The sequence below is a fragment of the Sorex araneus genome, chromosome 2 (assembly GCF_027595985.1).
Source record: "Sorex araneus isolate mSorAra2 chromosome 2, mSorAra2.pri, whole genome shotgun sequence".
NCBI lineage: Eukaryota > Metazoa > Chordata > Mammalia > Eulipotyphla > Soricidae > Sorex > Sorex araneus.
Window position 1 is genome coordinate 81,338,295 of NC_073303.1, and position 25,176 is coordinate 81,363,470.

The window sequence follows — 25,176 nt, forward strand, 5'->3', positions numbered from 1 at the left end:
AACTTAGTGAACCTTAATTTTCAATTTTTTTTTTTGGTAGTATTGCAAATCAAACCTGGGGCTTCACATGAGTCTTACAGGTGCTTGATATTATATATTCTTGTTTTATCCACCAGGAATGGTTTCTGTAAAGTTCTTCAATTTTTTATATGTTTGCACCATACTTTTCAGTTTCTTTGACTTTTTTTGTTTTTTGTTTTGTTTCTTTGGGTTTTTTTTTGTTTGTTTGCTTTTGCTTTTTGGGCCACACACACCCACCAATGCTCAGAGGTTACTCTTGGTTCTGTACTCAGGAATTAATCCTGACGGTGCTTGGAGAACCGTATGGGATGCCAGGGATCAAACCCGGATTGGCCCTTTGCAAGGCAAACGCCCTATCTGTTGTACTGTGTACTATCTCTCTGGTCCCCGTTTTTTGGTTTTTTTTTTAACTGAGAAATAAATGTACATTCTTTTTTTCTTTTTGGGTCACACCCGGCAATGCACAGGGGTTACTCCTGGCTCTGCACTCAGGAATTACCCTTGGCGGTGCTCAGGGGACCATATGGGATGCTGGGATTCGAACCCGGGTTGGCCACATGCAAAGCAAAAGCCCTACCTGCTGTGCTATCGCTCCAGCCCCCATACATTCTATACTCAAAGGTAACCTGGGTCCTTTAAACAACTTTATCAAACTTAATTGGAGAATTCAGACCATTCAATTATAATAACTCTTTAAAGTTTCTCTGCCCCGTGTTGCTCTTCTGAAAAGCGGGGTGCTCATTGCATGGCACAGTGCTTGCTGGGGGTCAGGGTCTGCATACTTTCTTCTGCTTGCACGCGTGCTCAGCCGTGGTGACTTCCTTGATGGTGGTGCTTGTGCGCTTTCTGGCTGGATGGCTTGCTGGGGGTCATGCCTTGGTGCTCAGATGTCTTTAGGTGCCGGGTCACGGGGGTGGGGAGTGTCACACACACCCGACTGCAGTCCTCCAGAGGTCACCATGTTGCTGCGCTGCCGGGATTCCGGACGGCAGAGCACCCCCGCCCTGCTTTCGACATGTGGGCATCTCATTAACGTCCTCATTAGTTCACTTATGTTTGGGGGGCCTCACCTGGCCATGCTCAAGGCTTGCTCCCGGCTCTGTGCTCAGTTATCATTTCTGATGGTACTCAGGGGATCCTATGGGGTGCTGGGGATTGACCTTGGTGTCAGCCACATACAGGGCAAGTGCCCTGCCTAGTGTACTATCACTGTCCTCAAAAGTCTGTGAGGATTTAGAGGTATTTCAGTTGAATAATTATTAAAGCTCGTACATCTGGCTTCTCAATATGACAGGTAATTGGCATCGAAATGTTGTCTTTCTACTTCATGATGTTTATAATGGTGTCTTGGAATAACAGGATGATAGGTGGTGATTTCTCTTTTTTGGGTCATGGGGTACACCTGGCAGTGCTCGGGGCTTACTCCAGGCTGTGCTCTCAGGGATCACTCCTGGGAGGCTCAGGGGACCATCTGAAATGCCGGGAATTGAACTTGGTTCACCATGTGCAAGGCAAATGCCCTGTCCACTGTATTATTGCTCCAGCCCCAAAAGTTAATACTATTTTAAGTTAACAAGCCTGATTATTCAGCTGTGTTCATTAACTTTCTAAATGTTGTCAAAATTGGCCATGTACCCCTTTATTCTTGTTATTTAGTTAAAAATAAAAGTAAAGGGGCCTGAGTGATAATATAGCAGATAGGATATTTGCCATGCATGCAGACAACCCAGGTTCAATCCCTGTCATCCCATATGACCCTCTGAGCACTGCCAGGAGTGATTCCTGAGTGCAGAGCCAGGAGCAACCCCTGATCATTGCTAGCTGTGACCCCAAAAGCCAAAAATCAGTCAGTCAATAAATACAATTAAAATAAAATATCCCTTACCTCTTAGAAATGTGGTATTATGATTCACTGTATAGAATAGAAGCAGTATTACAAAGATTGTTTAATTTGCTATAAAACTGCAGTTTTAATTTACTATACTCATCTTTTCTTTTATTTCAGCTCAATCTGAAATTGAAGTTTCTGTGTCTGCTCGGAATATAAGAAGGTTACTAAGCTTCCAGCGGTATCTTAGATCTTCACGCTTTTTTCGTGGCACCACAGTTTCAAGTTCTCTAAACATCTTAGATGATGATTATAATGGACAAGCTAAGGTGTGTAGAGTTTGCTCAAAATTTTTCTTATTTTCATGACCTTATTAAAGCCTTTTTTCATACTTGATTTATAGAACCTTTTTACTTTGTGTGAAAATCAGTTGGCCCACTTTTCTAGTTTTTCCTTTAGAATAACTAGAATAATTAGGTATTAGAAAGGATCAGTTATGAAGTGACTAATGAAAATGTTTTTGTTTTAACATCAGATAATAGGTAGGTCAGTATAGAGGATTTCAACAATGAGATAGTTCAGAAAATCTGAACAGTGAAATGAGTATTGATGGTCTGGGGTCAGCTCATAGCACAGAGGAAAAGGTGCTTGCCTTGCAAGTAGCCGACCTAGGTTCAGTCCCCAGCACCTCTGTCGAGCCTGCCAGGAGTGATCCTTGAGTGCAGGGCCAGGAGGAATCTTGGAGCACCAAGGATGGCCCCAAAACAAAAAAAAAAGTTTGGGCTGTCAAAATTGGAGTAACCTGCTGAATTGATATTTTATCCAAGACATTCTTCTGTTTCCATTAGCTAAGATAATGGTGGGACAAAAGACAAGAATAACAGCAACATGCCTTTTCAGACAACTTTTTATTTTAAAAAAAGATTATATTAAAAAAATATAGCACAGCAGGTAGGGCATTTGCCTTGCACACGGCCGACCTGGGTTCGATTCCTCCGCCCCTCTCAGAGAGCCCGGCAAGCTACCAAGAGTATCCCACCTGCACGGCAGAGCCTGGCAAGCTACCCATGGCATATTTGATATGCCAAAAATAGTAACAACAAATCTCACAATGGAGATGCTACTGGTGCCCGCTCGAGCAAATCGATGAGCAACGGGATGACAGTGATGCAGTGATACAATGATATTAAAAAAAAAAAAAAAACTATGGTGGCAAATAATTCTAGAAAAAGTATGATTTCAGATAATTCACTAGTTATTTCTGGCTAGTCTAAAACCCTGTATTCCATATTTCTGTCTTCTGGAATTTAAAGATAATGTACATTTGCTACCCAAAATAAAGTAATTTATATCTTTAGAGTTCTAAAGATGGGTAAATTCTAATTTTTATGTTCTGCAAATAAGGGAAGTATGGCCTGAGAGTATAGTTTATTTGAGCTTTCCCTGTTTGTTTATTAGCAGTAAAGCCAGCACAGGAATTTAGTCTGATTTGCAGTCAAATCATTGTCTCATTGTCTCTTGTATCAAGGAGATAGTTCAAAGATTTAGTCCTGGTGAATGTGAGCATTGTTTTTAAATATAGTATTAAAGAAATGTCTTAATGAAGGTGAAGTTTAAGAAAACCTTGTTTTTGACCAAATAATTTGTAGGCATGCCACGTGGGGGGGGGAGAAGAATTTGTAATAATCTTGACTATTATTCTTTTATTTAAGAATAAAGATTGCCAGACTTTGTAGGTCTGTGTAGATTGGACTATGGTGCCTTTATGATTATATTAAGCCAAAAAGTTTGCTTTCCTGACTGGTCAAAGAAATCAATAGAAAAGTGTTTATGCTTGCTTTAAATTTAAAGAAGGTCCACAAGTCTGTTCTTTAGACTGAGAATATTGATCTGTACATCACTGTTAGTATTATAATTAATCTGTATCTTAGTATTGTTCATGTCAGTTTATAAATGTATGCAGCAGTGAATTTTTGGATACAAAATATTTTTTATTGGAAGTAAAGTATACAGATATTTCAAGTTATGAATATATGGTGCATATATGTAATCTCTTTGTGTTAAGGGTCACTGGGGTTTATTTGCTGACATAAATACACACACCTAAAGTTAATGTAGTACAGCTATTATTTTGTAAGAATACTTTATGAATTAAAAAGTACAAGTTGGGACTAAATTTTAAGTGGATGCATATTTTTTTCAATGAAATGAGTATATTTTAAGTAATATAAAATAGACTAGATAGTTTAGATGTCAAGTGCTTTGCTGTCAGAATCAAACTAGATGACCCCACAGCACTATAATTTTTTTGAGCGAGATTCGTAACTTTTTGTCTGTTTCCCTATCAGTAAGAGGTTTGAAATCAAATCTTTGAGGGGCCAGGAAATACAGCAGGAAGTTACTTACCTTGCATGTCACCAACCCAAGTTTGATCTTCCACCCTGGTTTGATTTTCCTCTGCTGTACAAGTAATTAAGAAAGAAATTCTTTGCCTGATATTGTCGTGTGAGTGAAAATAGCACTTTCAACAATTCCTAGAAGATACTGTTTGACTCTTTTTTTTTTTCCTTTTTGGGTCACACCCGGAGGTGCACAGGGGTTACTCCTGGCTCATACACTCAGGAATTACTCCTGGCGGTGCTCGGGGGATCATATGGGATGCTGGGAATCGAAACCGGGTCAGCCACTGCGTGCAAGGCACATGCCCTACCTGCTGTGCTATCATTCCAGCCCCAATACTGTTTGACTCTTGTAACGTTTGGTTGCTTTCATTTGGGGGTCACACTGAGCCCGATTGCTGTGGGGAATTGAACCCAGGTCAAACCCTACAAGGCAAGCACCTTATCCTCTGTACTATTTTTCTTGTCCATAACCTTTTTCTTTGTTTGTGGTACCAGGATTGGACCCAGGTCTCATGCTACTGGGCTGCATAACTGATCCATAATTTATTTTTACTAGATTTAAAAAATCTAGACTGTACAGAGTATGAACCGTACTTCAGTGACATTAACTTGTGTTAGAATTCTTGAAGTTTCATGGAATTCTAAGTATGACTTGAAACACCTGGATTAATTGAAAAATAAATTATTTGCTTTTTAAATACAGCTTATCCCTTTGGACTTTTTTTTTTTGAAAGATCTTGATTATAAGGCAAGTGATGCTTCTTAAAGTAAATCACAATCCATTTTTATTAACTTCTTTGTGGATTCTTTATAAAAGACAATATTATTGAAATTAAATTACAGTAGATATATTTGATTTTTATTGCAGTGTATGCTGGAAAAAGTTGGAAATTGGAATTTTGATATCTTTCTATTTGATAGACTAACAAATGGTAAGTGAAGAATTTGACTTACTCCAAGTTACTGTATTCTTGGTATATTCTGCCTTTGTGCACAACCAGCAGAGGCGCCTCGCTTTCATTTGCTTAGCTTATGAGCCCTCTGCTGGCGGAGCCGCATCTTTGCCTCTTCTTTAGTGACTGATCTAAAGTCTAGATCATTCTTAGAATTTTGGTTTTTGATTATGACTCTTAGCAATTTAGCCTCCCCTGATTAATGTTATTATAGACAGTAAGTCAAAGGTATGCAACTGATTTGTCATTGTTTAAAAGTATGTGGCCATTCAGAGTAACATTCTAATCCAGTTTTGTTAGCTACCGGTATATAGCAGATGAACAGTCCTTTGAGAGATATTCTTTCATCCAGCATTGTATTGGCATTTACTCTTTCTCCGAACACTTGAGGTTCAGCGTGTTCTAATCAACAACAGTGATTCTTTCCAGCACGCTTCTCCATAGTGAGGTGGGGAAGAACTTCCTAGTCCATTCCAAATGGCTTTTCAGAATCTATAGAGCTCGGATGGTGTGGAAAAATGCTATACACGATTCTAACTGTTGTAGCCCCTTTTCAGTTTTTTGAGGGGTGAGAGTTCATGTTTCTTTATTCTCTTAAGGAATAGAATTCCTTATGGAAAACATTTTTCACTTTTTCTTTTTTACTTTAAATGCAAAGGCAGTGAAAAGGCAGGTCTTCTGGTAAGATGGTTTAATCCATTATCAGACAGGAATTTTTCTCATCAGTATTACAGTGAATAACATTGACTGGACTGATGTTATTAGAGGACCTCCATACTCTCCATTTTCTGAATATGTATATTCCCAGTAAGGGGAGGGGGTTGGTTTTTTGGTTTTTTTTTTTTTCAGTGCTCGGAGTACCATGTGGGAGGCTGGGGATGAAACCCAGGCCTGCTGCATGCAAGACAAACACCCTGCTTGGTGTTCTACATCAAGTGGAGATTTTTTGCTTTTAGAAAATAAAAACCAATAAAGCCCACTATTTTTATTTCCAGCCCCTCCACTCTTTCTTTTACTTCTCTTCCCCTCAAATAATTGAAGTTCTGTTATTTGTGGATAATTCACTGACTAATATCCTATATTGTTTCATTTGCTCATCAATTTTATTTCTTTATATTATGCACATGGGTGAAATAATCCAATATTTGTCGATTTCTTTCTGCCATGTTTAGGTTGTGCAAGTATTTTGTACATGTTAAGAATCATAGAGAACTCTTTGGAGAATCTTTAGAGAATTCTAGACTCATGTTCGTGTTTTGTGAAGGTCTGCATACTGTGAGGACTTATGAGCTCACACTTGTAAAACGCAGTCAGGGATCAGAGTGATAGTGCAGTGGGGAACACACTTGCCTTGCATGCAGCCAATCCAGGTCTGACCCTGAGCACTGCCAAGAGTGATCCCTGAGCACAAGGCAAGGAGTAACCCCTGAGCAACACTGGGAGTGGTCCCAAAACAAAATAAAAAGAAATGAATAGGAAAATAAATGAATAAATAATTTAACTGTTACTGTGTTCTATAGAGGAAGTGTACAAAACTTTGAGACTTTATAACATGAAAATGGTAGTTTTTCCAATCCAGTTTTAGCAGAGGACAGGAAGATGAGGATAATAATGGCAGCTCTTTCAGAAGACTTAGCTATGTAAGGGAACTGACAGGAGTTACAACTAAAGGAACTAGGAGAGTCAAGGGTTCATGGTTGCTCAAAAATGAGGGAAACTAGAACACATCTGATGCTGGTGTGTATTGGAACAATATAGGGGAGGAAGAAATAATTTTGACTCGGGATTGGAGCGTTGGTAAATTATCTAGTCGGCTGATGTATGGATTCTGTGCTTCCCGTGTTTACCAAGTTTTCTGCTCTAAGTATAGGAGATGCAAGTAGTTGATTTCTGATTTTTGATCTAAAAGCAACCCTCCCAACCCTGCATAAATAACCTCTACCTAAGAAGGTTTTAGCCAAGAACATTTGCTCTTTGCTAACCGTGGTTATTATTTTATTTGTTTGTTTGTTTGTTTTGTTTTTTGGCCACACCTGGAAGTGCTCAGAGGTTATTTCTGGCTCTGCACTCAGGGATCACTCCAGGCAGAACTCAGGGGACAGTGTTGGGGGCCAAGGATTGAGCCCAGGTCAACTTTACCCATTGTACTATCTGAACCCATAGCCTTTATTATTCAAAGTAAAGTGGTAAAGGCGAGGATAAGAGAAAGTTAAGTACAAACTTGTCTTTGCTTCTTTGGAAAGCTGAATTAACTTATCCATGGGAGACAGTTTTCAAGATTTTCTATTAACATATTTTAAATGATTTTTTGGTGTCATTTAAAAGATTTGCTCTATTAAAAACTGCTTGTGTCCTAGTTCATTGGCTATAGCAATGAAAGCTTTTTTGTTTTTTTAGAATGGGAAAAAAAAAGAGACGAGATGGTACCTGGAATCAAACCCAGGTTTCATACATGCAAGACATATTCTTCATTATTGAGCCACATTCCCAGCCTGAGAATATGCACATTTTTAGATAGATTTAAAAGTAAAAATTAGCTCTCTATTTTCAGAGTCCGTATTTGAAAGTATAGTGCAATGTTAGCTTGTATTTTGTACTGATATTCCTTCTTTCTTTTTAGGAAATAGTCTAGTAAGTTTAACCTTTCACTTATTTAGTCTTCATGGATTAATTGAATACTTCCATTTAGATATGATGAAACTTCGCAGATTTTTAGGTAAGTAGTTCGAATGCATCTAATAGTAATAACATTTTATGTAAAAACTTGTATATTTAGATTTTATATCATTAAGCTCAACAACCTATCATTCCCAGATTGAATGACTTAAATAGCACGTAACTGTTCAGCTTCTGAGTGTGTGCCGTTGCTGAATGCTGTGTCTGTCTGTCTGAGCCTGTTTGTGCACCAGCATTTGCTAACAGGCGAAGAATAGCAGCACAGTGGCCTTGGTGGGGACCTCAGCTGGCTCGTCTCTGCCTGCCTTTTATTAAATCCAAAGGAGGCAGCGCATGTTGGTACCATAGTAATTAGGATCCAGAGAGAGAAAAATATTCTGACTTTTTTTTTTCCTTAATTTTATTGAATCACCATGAGATAGTTACAAGCTTCCATGTTTGGGTTACAATCACACAATGATCAAACACCCATTTCTCCACCAGTGCACATTCCCCACCACCAATATCCCTGGTATATCCCCCTTTCCCACCCTCCCCCTGCCTCCATGGCAGACAATATTTCCCATTCTCTCTCTCTCTACTTTTGGGGCATTATGGCTTGCAACACAGCCTCCCAAGGCGGAACCAAATATTCTGACTTTGCTCCAAGAGTGGTGCCTAGCTGGTCGAGGGATGGGTACTCGATCATTGTGTGACTGAAATGCAAGCATGAAAGGTTGTAAGTCTGTAACTGTACCTCACTGAGATTCACTAATAAATAATTTTTAAAAAAAAAAAAAAACAAGATTAAAAAAAAAGTGGTGCCTAGGTTATAAACGTGAAGTAGGGTGCCCTGGCGCGTGGGCTCAGCATGGGCTTAGCATAGCATCGCTGCTGCTGCTGCTCACCCATGGCAGAGCCAGGCAGTCGGGCATGAGCAGCACCCCTTGGCGGGAAAGCTGCAAAGGCTCAGAGCCCTGACTAGAGGGGTAGGGAGGAATCTGGAGAGATTTGCATGTAGATTAGAAGATAGAGCGTATCTTTGAGTCTGAGCAGTGTGAATATAATTGCCGTGTGAAAGGTATGAGTGGAGAACTCATAACTACCCCAGTTTTCATGCTTACGCATGTCTCCTATTTGTAGTTTACTTTAAGGTCTTTTTTTTTCTTTGCTGCAGTTATGATTCAAGAAGATTATCACAGCCAGAACCCTTACCACAATGCAGTCCATGCTGCAGACGTTACTCAGGCCATGCATTGTTACTTAAAAGAACCTAAGGTAAGATGTTGACATCTTAGGAAGAGTCCTTGGATTTTCTTTTAAATATGTTTCTTTAGGTTTGAGTCTGATTTGACTCACAATCAGAGGCTTTCTTCCTAAGAATGAGATCTAGCTGGATCAGGTTTCCAGATGTGGCTATGTTTGTAAGTGCCCCGACTGGAAAATTGGAGTGATCAATGACAGAGGTCGTAGGAGTCCAAGCAAAAACCTGATAGAAATTTTAAATATTGTGTTAGGCATTTCACTGGGCTCCATGTGAGCCCTGGTGAGCTCTTGGAGCCTCAGAAGGCTCTATGGAAGGGGAGTAAGTGACAAGAAAATAAAATTCTAGTAGAAGCCAGAATGATAGTATAGCAGGTAAGATGCTTGTCTTGCATGCAGCAATGCCAGGTTCAGTTCCCAGCACCACAATATGGTCCCCCCCAATCCCACTAGGAGAGTAAGCCCTTAGCACAGCCAGGTGGAGCCTGTGGGTCATGGATAAGAGTAAATCAGACAAGTTCAGAAATTTGATTATCTATCAGGAGCTATGTCAGTACTCCATGAAAGTATTAAGAGCGTAAGCTAGGCAGGTCCCCTTGGGGAAGGAGAGAAATGGATGGTGAATAAGATCTCCTGAGAATGTGAATGAGGAGGATGTGGTGTCTGAGTGTATTGGGGAACTGAGGTAGATAAAACAGTTCATGAAGATTGAACTGGACTACTGAGAAAAGTTGTCCACGAGAGGAGCAATGTAGAAAAATGAGCAATTTGGGGATGTTGAGCTGGTTACTAAAGTTTCATTTTGTATGTATAAGTTAATGCATTTGCATGACATTGAAATACAGATGTCTCATAGAGAATTGCAGAAAATGGTCTAAACTCTTCTCTACTAGAATATTAGTTTTGGCCAGATGTGAAGCTAGAAAGCAAGCTGAGGTCAGACAGAGAGAGCACAGCAGGTAGTGGCCGGCCTTGTATACTGTTCGATCCCCAGCGTCCTATATGGTCCCCAAGCACCCTGAGTACAGAGACAGGAGTAACCCCTGGGCATCATGGCTGCTGGGTGTGGTACAAAAATCAAAAGGAAGGGAGGGAGAGAGGGAAGGAGGAAGGATAATTCCCCGAAATACAAAGAGGAGAGACACTGTAGCTGCTGCCATTTAGGGCTAATGCAATGTTGTGTTGGTACTGTGTTGGCACAGAGTTTATTTCAGACTCACTCTTTTTCACTCCAGCTTGCCAATTCAGTGACTCCTTGGGATGTCTTGCTGAGCTTGATTGCAGCTGCCACTCATGATCTGGACCACCCAGGTGTCAATCAACCTTTTCTTATTAAAACTAACCATTACCTGGCAACTTTATACAAGGTTAGTGAAATCTTCCCAGAATGTGATGCTTCATTCTAGAAAATGTTTCTTGTTTAAAAGAAATCTAAGTGATTGTTAACTCATACCATTTATCACATCTATTTCTATGTCCATTAATCTTTCAGAATAAGTGACTTTTGGCCACAAAAAAAAAATCTGAGTAGGAGTATTAACAAAATTCTCCATGAGTACTAGAATTTTAACCAGATTATTACTTACAAATAATAACTGTATGTGCAGAAAGAAACTGACTACTGAATAATTAGAAATACTGTTTTTTTTCTGTTTTGATAGAATACCTCAGTACTGGAGAATCACCACTGGAGATCTGCAGTGGGATTATTGAGAGAATCTGGTTTATTCTCACACATGCCGATAGAAAGAAGGTAAGTTGTTTAAAACAGACTTTCAGGGGCTGGAGCGATAGCACACAGCGGGTAGGGCGTTTGCCTTGCACGCGGCCGACCTGGGTTCGATCCCCGGCATCCCAAATGGTCCCCAAGCACTGCCAGGAGTAATTCCTGAGTGCAGAACCAGGAGTAACCCCTGAGCATCGCTGGGTGTGACCCAAAAAGCAAAAAAAAAAAAAAAAAAAAAAACAGACTTTCAGCTGTTATAAACAATGGAAATTTAAGCCCTCAAAGAAATTGTCAGGGGCTGGAGCAATAGCACAGTGGATGGGTGTTTGCCTTGCATTCGGCCAACCCGGGTTTGGTTCCCAGCATCCTATATGGTCTCCTGAGAACCACCAGGGGTAATTTCTGAGTGCAAAGTCAGGAGTAATCCCTGAGCATTGCCAGGTGTGACCCAAAAAAGAAAAGAAAAAAAAAACCCAAAGAAATTGTTAAAACTTAAAAATTGTCACAGGGCTAGAGAGATTGACAATAGGTAGGGCACTTGCCTTGCACATGTAACCAATACAGGTTCTGTCCCCACCACCACATGTGATCCCTCCAAGCAAAGATGGGTGTGGAGTTATCCCATTCTACCCAGCGGAATAAAACCCATAAAATAAAATTAAAATTACGTTACTATATCCAGGTATTTTGAAATACAGAACAAGCTTATATCAAAATATTGGAAATTTAAACATGCGGTATAGTCACTACCTTTCTAGTGAATTTTTACAAGGGTCTGGAGAGATTGTTTAGGGATTAAGGGATTAAGGCACTTGCCTAGCATGTCCCCAACTCTAGTTTGCATCTTAGTTTTTTATTATGCTCCCCTGACAGCCAGGGATTATTCCTAAATATAGAGCCTGGAGTAAACCCTGAGCACCGCTCGGTGTGACCCCAGAACAAAACAATAATAAATTCACTTCAAATGCAGAATGTAAAATCCTGCCTGTTTATATAAGTAGGTGTTACATATTTTCAATTTATGTTCAGCCAAAACTTTAGTTTCTACATGAAAAGGTAAGTTGGATAGAAAGCAAACATTTTGTATAGTAATAGGTTTTTTCTTTTAATTTTTATTAAGACACTGTGATTTCCCCCAATGTCTCCCTCCTTCCAGTGTGCCCAGGTTCCCTCTCAGTTCCCTCTCTTTTATTTATTTCATATTAGTAATATGACATTTATTTTATATTTATTTCATATTAGTAATAGGTTTTTAAAAATCTGTTTTTGGAAATTCTCAAATATAGAAATTAGAAAGAACACTTTATATCCTCCATAGCATCATCCTGGAGTCGGGATAAGATGATGGATGGAAAGAACAGAAAATACTAATTATTAGATAAAATGACTTACTATTTGAAATTGCGCGGGTCATTTGAAAGCGTAATAGGAAACAGTGAAAGGACTAGATAGATTTTGTAGCTGATAAGATGCTTGCCTTCCTTGGTGACAGTCTGGGTTTGATTCCCAGCACCACATACCCAGTCCCCTGGGCCCCGCCAAGAGGGATCCTGAGTAAGCCCTTAGCCACAGGAGTGGCCCATAAATATTGATGTAAATGAGCCCAGTAGGCTGGTGGTTGTTTTTAAAAGTTGAAGTCCCTGGTCCGGAAAGTTTTTCTTACTGCCTCACTAAGAGAAGATGCATGTATTTAAGAAAGCTGTGAGAACTGAACCTCCAAAAGCCACCAAGCTGCCATATTGTCCAGGTAGAATGATCTCCAGGCTGAACATTGCCATGTTCTCAGAACGGAGGTGGCATATTTCCCTCCCTCCCGATAGCCCCTGACCCTCTCCACCATATAAGCGGCCCAGTCCACAGCAACTTGAAAAATTGTGTAGTTGAAGCCCACCAAGCTTAGTGAGTGAAAGCACAGGAAGCTCAACCAGCCCCAGCCCAGCTCAGTAAACCCTCCGTGACATTTGTAACAGCATCGTGAAATATGTCATTACAAATTTAATTTTATTGATCTATTTTCTGATAATTACATTTTCCATTTGTTGTAACAAGCAGTATGGGGTATATTTGTTTAAGCCTGCTATAGAGGCAGGCTGGGGGCGGGATGAGGATGTTGCTGGGTTGGTGAGTTGGCTGAGGAAAGGTCATGGCGGCAGGGTCACACTGGTGGTGGGATTGGTGTTGGAACATTGAACACCTGAAACCAACTATATTATGGATAACTTTGTAAATCAGTGTTCTAATAAAAGAAAAACACTGTAATTTAGAAAATGTAATTTAGAAATTATGTAATTTGTTTAGATGTAATTTAGCTGTAATTAGAAAAATGATGAAGCACAAAATATGTTTGGGTATTAAAATTTAACTTATTCTTTCATTTTTCCCTTTCATAATTAAAAAATTATAAAAAGCCTTTTGTGTTTGTATAATGAGCATTAGACTTTATTATATGTTCTTAAAAATCTTTATTCAAGGATAAAGTTTGGGGTTATGGCAATGCTTCTGATGAGTAAAATTGTTTATTGTTGTAGTACACATATAGATATTGCTTAAACCAGTGTTTGTATATATAATCTACCTTTTCTTGATTAAGGCAAACTGAAATGCTTTTTGATACATTCTTTTTTGATGTTTTGTATTGGATGGATTAGCCTTGGTGTCTTACTAGATTTGATAAAAAGGAAAACAGAAAGTAAAGAACATTACTACAAGAATTTTCTTTTCTGTTTTTTCATTTAATTCATATTAAGTATTGTGAGCTTTTTAATCTGATGGTATAGTTCTTATTGATATTATAAAAGATACTGTTTGCTATTGCCCTGTTGAAACAAAAGTGAAGAATTTTTTCATTTGACTTGGTATTGACTTAAAAGATGCTAATTGTTATTATATTAACATGTTATTTTCACTCCCCCAAATCGAACATTTGTATAATTTTTTATTTGGACATTGAAAATATAGTTTAAGTTTTGCTAGATTTGGGGGGGGAGTTTTGTCAGGAGTCTTTTAGATCAGTTTGGAGGGTGTATGCTCTCCAAACCTGGGACCCTGGTTTCAGCCCCTGGCACTTGAAAAGAAAATCTCTAGGATTTCTTTGTTGAGTGGGTTAGTCTCACCATTTGACCTTTCCTCTTTTCAAATCTCAGTCAGGAAATAAAGAAACCAAATTCCCACCCAATGGTGTTCGGGGCTGTCCTGGCTCTGCACCCAGCAGCACTCCCGGCGGTGCTCAGGATTCCTTACGAGTTGCAGAGAACTGAATGCAGGTCGCTCTTGTGCCGGGCGAGCACCTTACCCACTGTACTATCTCTCCAGCCCCTACACACCTATTTTTTGTTATTTATTAGCTACACCCAGCGATGCCTGTGGAGCTCAGCGCCATTCCCCGGGATACTCAGCTGTGAGGGCCTGATGGCTTTACGCTTGGGGGCTGCCACCGTTATACATAGATTTGCTGCAGAAGGGCAGAGGGCAGTATGCTGGCAGGGACCCAGCTCAAGGGCTCACGCTCTAATACTTGAGCTATCTGCACATCCCTAATGTTTGTTTGTTTGTTTGTTTGTTTCTTGAGCAAGTAATTCTACCCTGGCAAGATAAAACACTTTTTTTTTTTTAATTTTATTGAATCACTGTGAGATAGTTACAAGCTTTCATGTTTGGGTTACAATCTCACAATGATCAAACACCCATCCCTCCACCAGTGCACATTCCCCACCACCGATATCCCGGTTATGCCCCCTCCCCTTTCCCACCTTCCCCCTGCCTCTATGGCAGACAGTATTCCCCATACTCTCTCTCTACTTTTGGGCATTATGGCTTGCAACACAGACACTGAGAGGTCATTATGTTTGGTCCATTATCTACTTTCGGCATGCATCACCCATCCCAAATGGTTCCTCCAGCCATCATTTTCTTAGTGATCCCTTCTCTATTCCATCTGCCTTCTCCCCTCCACTCATGGAGTAGGCTTCCAGCTATGGGGGCAATTCCCGTGGCCCTTGTATCTACTGTCCTTGGGTGTCAGCCTCATGTGATGCTACCCTACACTCCACAAATGAGTGTAGTCCCTCTATGTCTGTCCCTCTCTTTCTTACTCATTTCACTTAGCATGATACTCTCCATGTTTATCCATTTATAAGCAAATTTTCTGACTTCATCTCTCCTGACAGCTGCGTAGTATTCCATTGTGTAGATGTACCAAACTTTCTTTAACCAGTCATCTGTTTTAGGGCACTTGGGTTGTTTCCATATTTTGACTGTTGTGAACAGTGCTGCAATGAATATATAGGTACAGATGTCATTTCTACTGTGCTCTTTTGCATCCTCGGGATATATTCCCAGAAGTGGTATTGCAGGGTCATATGGAAGCTCAGTTTCTAGTTTTGGAAGAGCTGTCCATATTGTTTTCCAGAAAGGCTGGACCAGTCGGCATTCCTACCAACAGTGAAGGAACGTCCCTTTTTCCACGCATCCACACCAGCACTGGTTGCTTTTGTTCTTTTGACTGTGTGCCAGTCTCTGTGGTGTGAGATGATATCTCATTGTTGTTTTGATTTGCATCTCCCTGATGACTAGGGATGTGGAGCATCTTTTCATGTGCCTTTGGGCCATTTGTATTTCTTTTTTGAGGAAACTGGTTCATTTCTTCTCCCCATTTTTTGATGGGGTTGGAGGTTTCTTTCTTATACAATTCTACAAGTGTCTTGTATATCCTGGATATTAATCCCTTACCAGATGGGTATTGGGTAAATATTCTTTCCCATTCTGTGGGTTCTTTCTGTATTTTGGTCACTGTTTCTTTTGAAGTGCACAAGTTTCTTAGTTTGACGTAGTCCCATTTGTTTATGTTTGTTTCCACTTGCATGGTCAGTGCTGTTTTGTCCTTAAAGATGCTTCAATGTCATGGAGAGGATAAAACACTTTTTTATAATGTTTGCCTATTGGTGGTTTCTTACAAACCCTATTGGTTTTGTTTTTAGTTTTGTGGGATTTTGATTTGTTCTTTTAAAATTCATTTTGGTGCCAGGTTAAAAGGTTGCTCGCCAATATGAATGTCTTAAAACTCTAAAACTTTCTGGACATAAAGAAAAAATTTAGAAGTAGCAATTTAAGTGAAAGTCTTTTATTTTCTCTCTATTATTTCTCATTCCAGGCAACAAATGGAAACTCAGATAGGTGCTTTGATATTAGCCACCGACATCAGTCGCCAGAATGAGTATCTGTCATTGTTTAGGACCCATTTGGATAAAGGTGATTTACACCTAGATGATGCCAGACACCGGCATTTGGTTTTACAGGTAAAACAGGGCCTACTTCTAGAGGGAATCTTGGCACTATTCATATAAACATGAAATATTATAGTATAATTTTAGGAGAAGGTAAAGGAAAAGAGCCATTTCCTTTCACTTGGTGAACCATTTTATAGAAGCTGTCTCTTGTGAATCTGCTCCCTAGGAGAGCACCAGCAGTGTTGTTTTTTGTACTCCAGTTTTGTGACAGGAAACAATCTTTATGCCATTAGACTGGCAGTCAACAAACAGCATTTCAGGGCATCGGGAGGAAACTGGGGACATTGGTGGATGGGTGTGGACACTGGTGAAGGGGAGGGGAGCTCAAACATTGTACAACTGAAACGCAATCATGAACATCTCTGTAACTGTGTATCACATGGTGGTTGCATTTTTTAGAAAGCATTTTCTTTTTAATATGGTCTTCTTTAAAAAAAGAGAGGAACTGCATGTCTTTGTTAGGACTGTTCCAGTTGTGTAGTTGCCGCTTTGGCATTCTCAGTCACATCCGGTAGGTATGAGAGCCTCTTTATTAACATTTCTGCAGGTATCTCTGGTAGAACCAGTCGCATCACAAAACAAATATAAGGGTGGTAAATTATTTTATGGTGTTCTTTTTCAACACTACTACAAGTATTTTAAAATTTAATTGTGATTGAGATTTTCCCTTTTTTTCTCAATACATATTTTCCTTGTTAGATGGCTTTGAAATGTGCTGATATTTGTAACCCCTGTCGGACCTGGGAATTAAGCAAGCAGTGGAGTGAAAAAGTAACAGAGGAATTCTTCCATCAAGGCAAGTGAACAGTGTTAAGTGAACGTCTGTTCGTCTGTTCGTTTTTAGCACTATATGAATAAAATAGCCACTACAGGAATCTGGCATTAAAGTTGGTTCGGTATTTTTAAGTAAAGTTTGATATTTTTAAGTGATGTTTCATTTAACCAGTGTACAAACTGAGCACTCGTTTATTAATATTAATAATTCTCTTTTGAAATGATCGGCTTTTTATGCATTTATGAATAGACAGATGAGGCTGAGAATTCTGCTGCACAAAAAGATCACCCTGAACTTGATCCACCTTTGTTAGATATGTAAGGCATTCCCATGAACTTATAAGACATTTTCTAGAGATGTAATGGATATATAGCATGAGTTTCCAGTATGTTACATAGTGATTTCTTTGTGTATTAGGAAATGATTCTTCCAATAATTCTAGCTAACAAGAATCATCTCATGTAGTTGCAGTTTTTTTTTTGGGGGGGGGGGGTATTGATTTGGACCACATGAGGCAGTGCTCAGGCCCTGATCTTGGCTCTTTGCTCAGGATTGATTCCTGGCAGTGTTCAGGGACCATGTGTAGTGCCTGGGTCAGCCATGTTCAGGGCAAGTGCCTAAACCTCTATACTATCTGGCTCCAAGACTGACAGTTCTTTCCCTTGAGGAAAGCTTTTAAGATCTACTCAGTTAGCAATGTTAACTATATGATACCACAGTATTAACTATTACCATACTAGACATTGCATTGGATATAACTGGAAGTTTGTACATTTCAGCCATCTTCACCCATTTTTATTCACTCCTCATCCTGTGCCTACGTCAACCACCATGTCAACAGAGAAAAAATTTCTCTGTTTATGAGTTTGATTTTTTTTGTTGCTGGAGTGGTACACAGCAGTAGGGTGTTCGCCTTTCATGCAGCCGACCCGTGTTCAATTCCTCTGCCCCTCTCGGAGAGCCCAGCAAGCTACCGAGAGTATCGAGCCCGCATGGCAGAGCCTGGCAAGCTACCTGTGGCATATTTGATATGCCAAAAACAGTAACAAATAAGTCTCACAGTGAGAGACGTTACTGGTGCCCGCTCAAACAAATCAATGAGCACCAGGATGACAATGATTGTTGTTCACATGTAGTATAGCATCTGTCTGTCTTTCTTTTCCTGTCTGACAGAGTTCTTTTTATTGGTATCATTCTCTTGCAGTTCATTTGAGTTATCAACGATGGCCAGGTTCTTTTTTATAATTAAATAAAATTTGTGTATGTGCCAAGCTACCGAGAGTATGGAGCCCGCACGGCAGAGCCTGGCAAGCTACCTTTGCGTATAGGATATGCCAAAAACAGTAACAATAAGTCTCTCAATGAGAGACGTTACTGGTGCCCGCTCGAACAAATCGATGAGCAACGGGATGACAGTGTGTATGTGCCACATTAATTTCCATTCTGTGGCTATGGTACGGTATCTTATTATGGTTTGGATTTACATTTTTCACTTGTGATGATAAACACCTTTTTATATATTGGTGTCCATCTCTATATTTTCTTTTAAAAAAATCTGTTTACATCTGCCATTTTTTCAGATTTTTGTTTTTGGATATTGAGTTGTCTGAGTTCTGTGTATATTTTGAATATTAATCCTTTATCAGGTAGACAGTTGGCAGATATCTTCTCCCATTTGCTAGCTTTCCTTTTCTGATTTTGGACCATACTCAGTAGTGCTCATAGCTTACTCCTGTCTGTGCTCAGAAGTGACCCTTGGCACTGTTCCAGGACCATATATGGTGCTGGGGTCAAACTGCGGTCAGCCACATCAAAGACAGTACTCTCTCTCAGGCTTCTTCTTCTTTTTTTTTTTTTTTATTGTACATAGAAGGTTTTAGTCTGTTGTGGTTCCATTTTAGTTATTGTTGTTGTTACCTTTGCTTCTGATGTTTGATTTAAGAAATCAACAAGATTGGAGTCAAGGAACTTGCCAGCTATTTTGTGCTTTTATGTTTTTTGTGGGGTTTTTTTGTGCTTTCATGTTTTTAATGTGTTTTTTTTGGTATCAAATTGGGGTTCGGAGAGACAGTAAAATAGGTAGAGTATTTGCCTTACACAGAGGTTCAGTCCCCAGCTCCTCATATGATTCCCTGAGTTCAGAGCCAGGAGTAACCTCTGAGCACTCCAAAACGAAAGGAAGGGAGAGAGTGAGAGAGAGATAGAAACAGAGACAGAGAGAGAATGAATTAAAATGTTGGCAGAGAGCCAGCGAGATAGTATCATGGATAGGATGCTTGCCTTGCACGTGGCTGATCTGGGTTCTAACCCTGGCATACCATACAGTCCCCAAAGCCCTACCAGGAGTGATTCTTGAGTAGAGAGCCAGGAGAAAGCCCTGAGTACCTTGAGGTGACCCACAAATCAAAAAATAAAATGTTGACAAAATTGCAAACTTGGGGTACAACTGATAAAAAAATTTCCTCCTCCATTTTTAAAATAGGTTATCAGGAGGCCAGAGAGATAATACAGCTAGGGTAACTTAACCTTGCATGCCCCCACCTGGTTTCATCCCCAGCACTCCATAGAGTCCCCTGAACCCACAGGAGTGTTCCTTGAGCACTGTTGGGTGTGGCCCCCCAAATAAATAAAATGGGTTAGCAGGGGCTGGAGAGATAGGTTAGCGGGTGTTCCCTTGCAGCTCCTGACCCTGGTGTGATCCCTGCACTGCACGTGGTCCCCCTGACACCACCAGTAGTGATCCCTGAGCACCAGTGGGTATGACCCTAAAACACAAGTAAGTAAGATAAAATAGGTTATCAGCTTGACAACTGTAGCTGTGTAACTGTAAAGTAATGTTATGTTTGTTTTTTACTAAGGAATTTATAGGTTGGAGAAAGCTTTGATTATAGAACCAAATTGGAATGTTAGTAATTCTTGTTAGTAATTCTTGTCTTTTTAATTTCTAGGCGATATTGAAAAAAAATACCATTTGGGCGTGAGTCCACTTTGTGATCGTCAGACTGAGTCTATTGCCAACATCCAGATTGGTAACTATATATTAAATTAAAGGCAGCTTGTTAGGAAATTATTGCTGGGGCCAGAGCAATAGTCCAGTGAGTAGGGCATTTGCTGGCATCCCATATGGTTCCCTGAGAACCGCTAGGAGTAAGTCCTGAGTGCAGATCAGCAGTAACTCCTGAGCATCGCCAGGTGTGGCCCCAAAACAAAAGAAAAGTTGCTGGTTTTAATTTTGTTGAGAAAAGGTATATACAATAATAAGTTATTAATTAAAAAAATAAACCAATGATAAATCTGTAAGATAAAGAGATAAATATTTTTATAATAAAATATTAACATTATTTTCATTCCTACTTTTTAAAATGACATTTTAACATCACAATGGAGACATTACTGGTGCCCGCTCAAGCAAAATCGACGACAGTGCTACGACAGTGCAGTGCTACTTTTTAGGACTAGAGCGATAGCACAGCGGGTAGGGCGTTTGCCTAGCACGCGGCCGACCCGGGTTCGATTCCTCTGTCCTCTCAGAGAGCCCAGCATGCTACCGAGAGTATCTTGCATAACTAAGCCTGGCAAGCTACCCATGGCATATTCGATATGCTAAAAACAGTAACAAGATGTCTCACAATGGAGACATTACTGGTGCCCGCTAGAGCAAATTGATGAACAACAGGACAACAGTGCTACAGCGCTACTTTTTAGCTTAAGAAATTTTACCCTTTCTTTTTTTAAATTTCTTACGTTTTAATTTCATCAGAGGTCATAAAAAACATGATTTCATAGAATCAGTAACACTAATTTTCTGAACTAGGACTATAAGAATACATTATTGACCTTTGTGGAAAATTCTTTTTGCTTAGTTTTGATACTGTCATTATTTTATCTTTTATAGTACCACCGGTAAAACTCATTCTTTATTATTATTATTATTTACAATGCCAACAATATTATTATTTTTTCTTGCAGTATTGCTACACACTGCTGACCACCAGAGTACCAGGATTCATCCACCTTTTTCCCCAAATCCTTCCATCCTACTCCTTTCCCAGGACCCTTAGATCACAGTTCTATTGACTGTCTTGTGGTTGTTTCCATTGGGAACTATCCAATCCTTTGCTTTACTCAACATATGAGCAAGACCATCTGGTGTTTGTCTTTATCTTTCTGACACACTCACTTAGCATGACTTCCTCCACTTTCATCCACATTGCAGCAAACTGCAAGATTTCATCTTTTCTCATAGCTCATAGTTGTATTCCATCCCATCTCGTGTAGTATTATTCTCTGGTGTATATATCCCACAGCTTCTTTATCCCCAGGCTGTTGTTGGGCATTTGGACTGTTTTCAGATCTTGGCTAATGTAAATAGTGCTGCACGGAACATAAATGTGCATGTGACTTTTTAGATTAATGTTCCTGTGCTTTCTTTGGGGGAGATCCCTAGGAGTGGAACTGCAGTGTCATATGAAAGCTCTTAATTTTTTGAAAAGCTTCCAAACCATTCTCCAGAGAGGCTGAATCAAGAAAATGTCCCACCAGCAGTGTGTGAAAGTTGCTTTTTTAGTGCATCCCCGCAAGTACTTACTGTTTTGTGGATTTTTTGATTGAGAGCCTCCTTACTAGTGTGAGGTGATAACTTGTTGTCTGTTGTCTTTTTAATTTGCATTTGCTTGATACTCAGTGATGATGAACATTTTTTCATATGCAGGTGGCAGTCTTTATGTCATCTTTGAAGAGTACACTGTTCATCTTCTCTCCCCATTTTTTTTTTTGCTTTTTTTTTTTTTTGGATCACACCCGGCGATGCACAGGGGTTACTCCTGGCTTTGCACTCAGGAATTACTCCTGGCGGTGCTCAGGGGACCATATGGGATGCTGGGATTCGAACCCGGGTTGGCCGCGTGCAAGGCAAACGCCCTACCCGCTATGCTATCGCTCCAGCCCCTCTCCCCATTTTTTAATAGGATTGTTATTTGTGTTGTCAGCTTTGAGCATGACATTTTACCTCTTGAACATCACCCTTTTGGTGTGTGATGTGCAAGTATTTTCTCTCAGGAGGGTGTCTTATAAGGCTTCATGTCTTTTGCATTGCCCTTTAGTCTGATGTAGTTCCATTTGTTTATTTCTGCTTTTTACCAGCAAGGTCATCTCATTGAAATCAAAATCTTACAGTTCAACCTATGTTTCCCTCACTCTGTTTTATAGAAATAAGTTTGATATCAAGGTTTGAATTCATTTTGCATTAATCTTTGTGTATGATGTGACATAGGGGTCTAATTTAATTTTTTTTTTTGCATGTGGCTAACCTGTATTCATAGGTTTTTTGGGGGGTTGGGTTTTTTTCTTTGTTTTGTTGGGTTTGGGGTCACACCCAGTGATACTCAGGGGTTACTCCTGGACCTGCACTCAAGAATTACTCCTGGCAGTACTCGGGGACACCATCTGAGATGCTGAGGATCAAATCCAGATTGGCCATGTGGCAAGCATCCTACCCACTGTACTATCGCTCTGGCCCCTCACAGTGCCATTTGTTGAGTGGCTCTCCTTCTCTCCTTGTGTCACTTCAGGAACTGAGCCCCTTTGTCATAAAGTAACTGGCCACACATTTAAGGTTTCACCTCTGGTCCCTCAAGCCTTCCATTGACCTGAGTCTCCTGTTGTTTGAGTACCATGCAATTTTGTAAATGTTCAAAAATTTCAGAACATGGATTAATACTCTTTTGCCCTCTTTTTTTCGGAAGGTTTTATGACTTACCTAGTGGAGCCACTATTCACAGAATGGGCCCGGTTTTCCAACACCAGACTATCCCAGACAATGCTCGGACACGTGGGGCTGAACAAAGCCAGCTGGAAGGGACTGCAGAGAGAACAGCGCAGCCGGGAAGACACCGATGCCACATTTGCGTTGAACTCACAGTTATTACCTCAGGAAAATCGGTTATCATAACCCCGAGTTAGTGGGATAGACTGCCTCCTGGAGGTTCCGAGAAATGTGAAATGGGGTCTTGAGGTGAGAGCTTCAGTCTTGGCTGCCGAGGTTTCCAGGTGAATGAGGCCAGCATTACTTCTTCCAAGATTTGCTCTGTCAGAGCATTGGAACTTGCTTTCAGAATTTTGAGACGTGAACATAGAGCAATATGTGCTTGGCTTTTGTGTGAAACCTTGACTCTGCAAGCCCCAGCAGAAGGGAATGGAAAGGCGGAACCAAGGAAGTTTCGCAGTGTGCCGCATGCTTCTCAAAGCATTTACTCTTCAGACCATGAAACTTGAACTGAATCTCAGCAGAAATCTCTTGGAATTTAACTAGTCTGATGACACAGCCACGTATCTCTCTGTACCTTCCACTAAGTTCTCTCTGAGTAAACTGAAATGTGAAGTGCCCAGCCTCTGCCACCTCTGGCAAGACCCGATGTTTACAAATCAACTCTGAAATCTTGGTTCTAAATTAGCCTTGGAGCATGATTGTGAAGGAACCACTGAGAATTTTAAAGATCAAACTTTTAAACCGCAGCTCTTTCCCCTGGTTTGCCTTTTCTCTACTTTGGATGCCACCAAAGCCTCCCCTTCGCTATAGTTTTTTTTCGTGCACTGGAAACTGAGCATTGATCACAGAATCCCACACGCTTTCATCCAGTGCTGTTGGGCAATGCAATTTTTAAAAAACTGTTAGATGTTTATTTCAGGGCGGGAGGGGAAGAATACCAGTGTCCTAGCTGTATTATGATTCTGCAGTGAAGACATTGCATGTTGTTTTCACTACTGTACACTTGACCTGCACATGCAAGAAAAGGTGGAATGTTTAACACACCATAATCAGCTCAGGGTATTTGCCAATCTGAAATAAAGCGGGATGGGGAAGGGTGTCCTTCACAGCAAAGGGGTCTCGGGCCCCTTCACTGCAGTGCGTGCGAGATGATGTTGTGTGGATGTGTGGATGTGTGTTTGCGTGCATGCTGGCGCATGGATGACTGTGCATGTGTTCTATTTATCCTCGTGGGAAAGGATCTGAAATGTAAGCTTTTATTTATTATTTTCGAATGTGACGTAATGAGCAGCCACTCTGGGGGAGGGGAAGGTAGGTAAGCTGTAACAGATCGCTCCAGTTGCCTTAAACTATGCACAAAGCTAAGTGACCAAACTTCTTGTTTTGATTTGAAAAAAAAAAAGTGCATTGTTTTCTTGTCCCTCCCTTTGCTGAAACGTTACCCTTTGATGGGATTTTTGATGTGAACAGATTTTCTAGGAAAAAAAAAAATCTAAGGACTAATTTTAAACTTCAAACATTCCACTTTTGTAATTTGTTTTAAATTTGTGTTATGTATAGTAAGCACAACTGTAATCTAGTTTTGAGAGAAACCGGTGCTTTCTTTTTAGTTCAATTGTATTTCCCTTGTTACTGTAAAAGACTGTTTATTAATTATGTTTACAGTTTGTTGCAACAGCCATTTTCTTGGGAGAAAGCTTGAGTGTAAAGCCATTTGTAAAAGGCTTTGCCATACTCATTTTAATATGTGCCTGTTGCTGTTAACTTTTGATGAATAAAGATCTGTCTTTTCACGTTTTTATCTTTGGTATTTACATTGCACCTCAATCCTTCGGACATCACAATGCTAACTTAGTAGGAAATCAGAGACTGAACTTGGCTCTCGCATTCACTCAGCAGGTTTATTCAGGCTGAACTGTACGCACAAGAAGTTCTCTGGCAAAACCCACAGTTCTCCGTGCTTCCAGCTGAGTCCTGACTAATGTACAGGTCCGTGTCGAGCTCTGACCTCTGGACTCCACTGCCTGTTGTCCCCACTGCTGGGATCTGCAGAGGACAGCACCTCCTCTTGCAAGTACTGGTCAGAGTGACCTACTTAAGTAAGATATTAACAGTCACTTAATTCTGCTTGATTGATTTTAGTGCTCTGTGTCTTCCCAAGTCCAGTTATTTTCACTGCTGAAATACTATTTGCACAAAAGAGTCATGTCCCATCGAAATATAATCGCAGCCACTGTTAAAGTGAATTTCCATTTTCTAATATCCACTCTATGTAAAGGGGAAGGATGGGACTGATGTCAATAAAATTGACTCCAGCATATCCTAAATATTATTTCAGGGTGTTCATTATGAAAAATAATTATTGAGGACTGGAGCAATAGTACAGAAAATATATATAGATATATATAAGGGTGCTTCATTTTTTTGGCACTGAGTCTTTGTGGGTGGGTTTTGTTTATACTTAAAGTATATCACAATGTGGACTGATTCCAAGTGTGCCC

General features: G+C 40.1%; 1 protein-coding gene across 2 annotated transcripts in view; it reads left to right on the forward strand.

Annotated features, from left to right (window-relative positions):
* PDE7A (phosphodiesterase 7A) overlaps positions 1 to 24,476 on the forward strand; it is a 94,703-nt gene extending 70,227 nt beyond the window's left edge. For both annotated transcript variants that reach the window (XM_055127969.1, XM_055127970.1), the window contains exons 4-13: positions 2,027 to 2,178; positions 5,120 to 5,183; positions 7,825 to 7,920; positions 9,037 to 9,137; positions 10,358 to 10,489; positions 10,784 to 10,875; positions 15,998 to 16,142; positions 16,833 to 16,929; positions 19,857 to 19,937; positions 22,653 to 24,476. In XM_055127969.1, the coding sequence (XP_054983944.1) occupies positions 2,027 to 2,178; positions 5,120 to 5,183; positions 7,825 to 7,920; positions 9,037 to 9,137; positions 10,358 to 10,489; positions 10,784 to 10,875; positions 15,998 to 16,142; positions 16,833 to 16,929; positions 19,857 to 19,937; positions 22,653 to 22,858 (1,166 nt within the window). In that variant the 3' untranslated portion in view covers positions 22,859 to 24,476. The remainder of the gene's footprint in view (positions 1 to 2,026; positions 2,179 to 5,119; positions 5,184 to 7,824; positions 7,921 to 9,036; positions 9,138 to 10,357; positions 10,490 to 10,783; positions 10,876 to 15,997; positions 16,143 to 16,832; positions 16,930 to 19,856; positions 19,938 to 22,652) is intronic.
* The last annotated feature ends 700 nt before the right edge of the window (positions 24,477 to 25,176 follow it).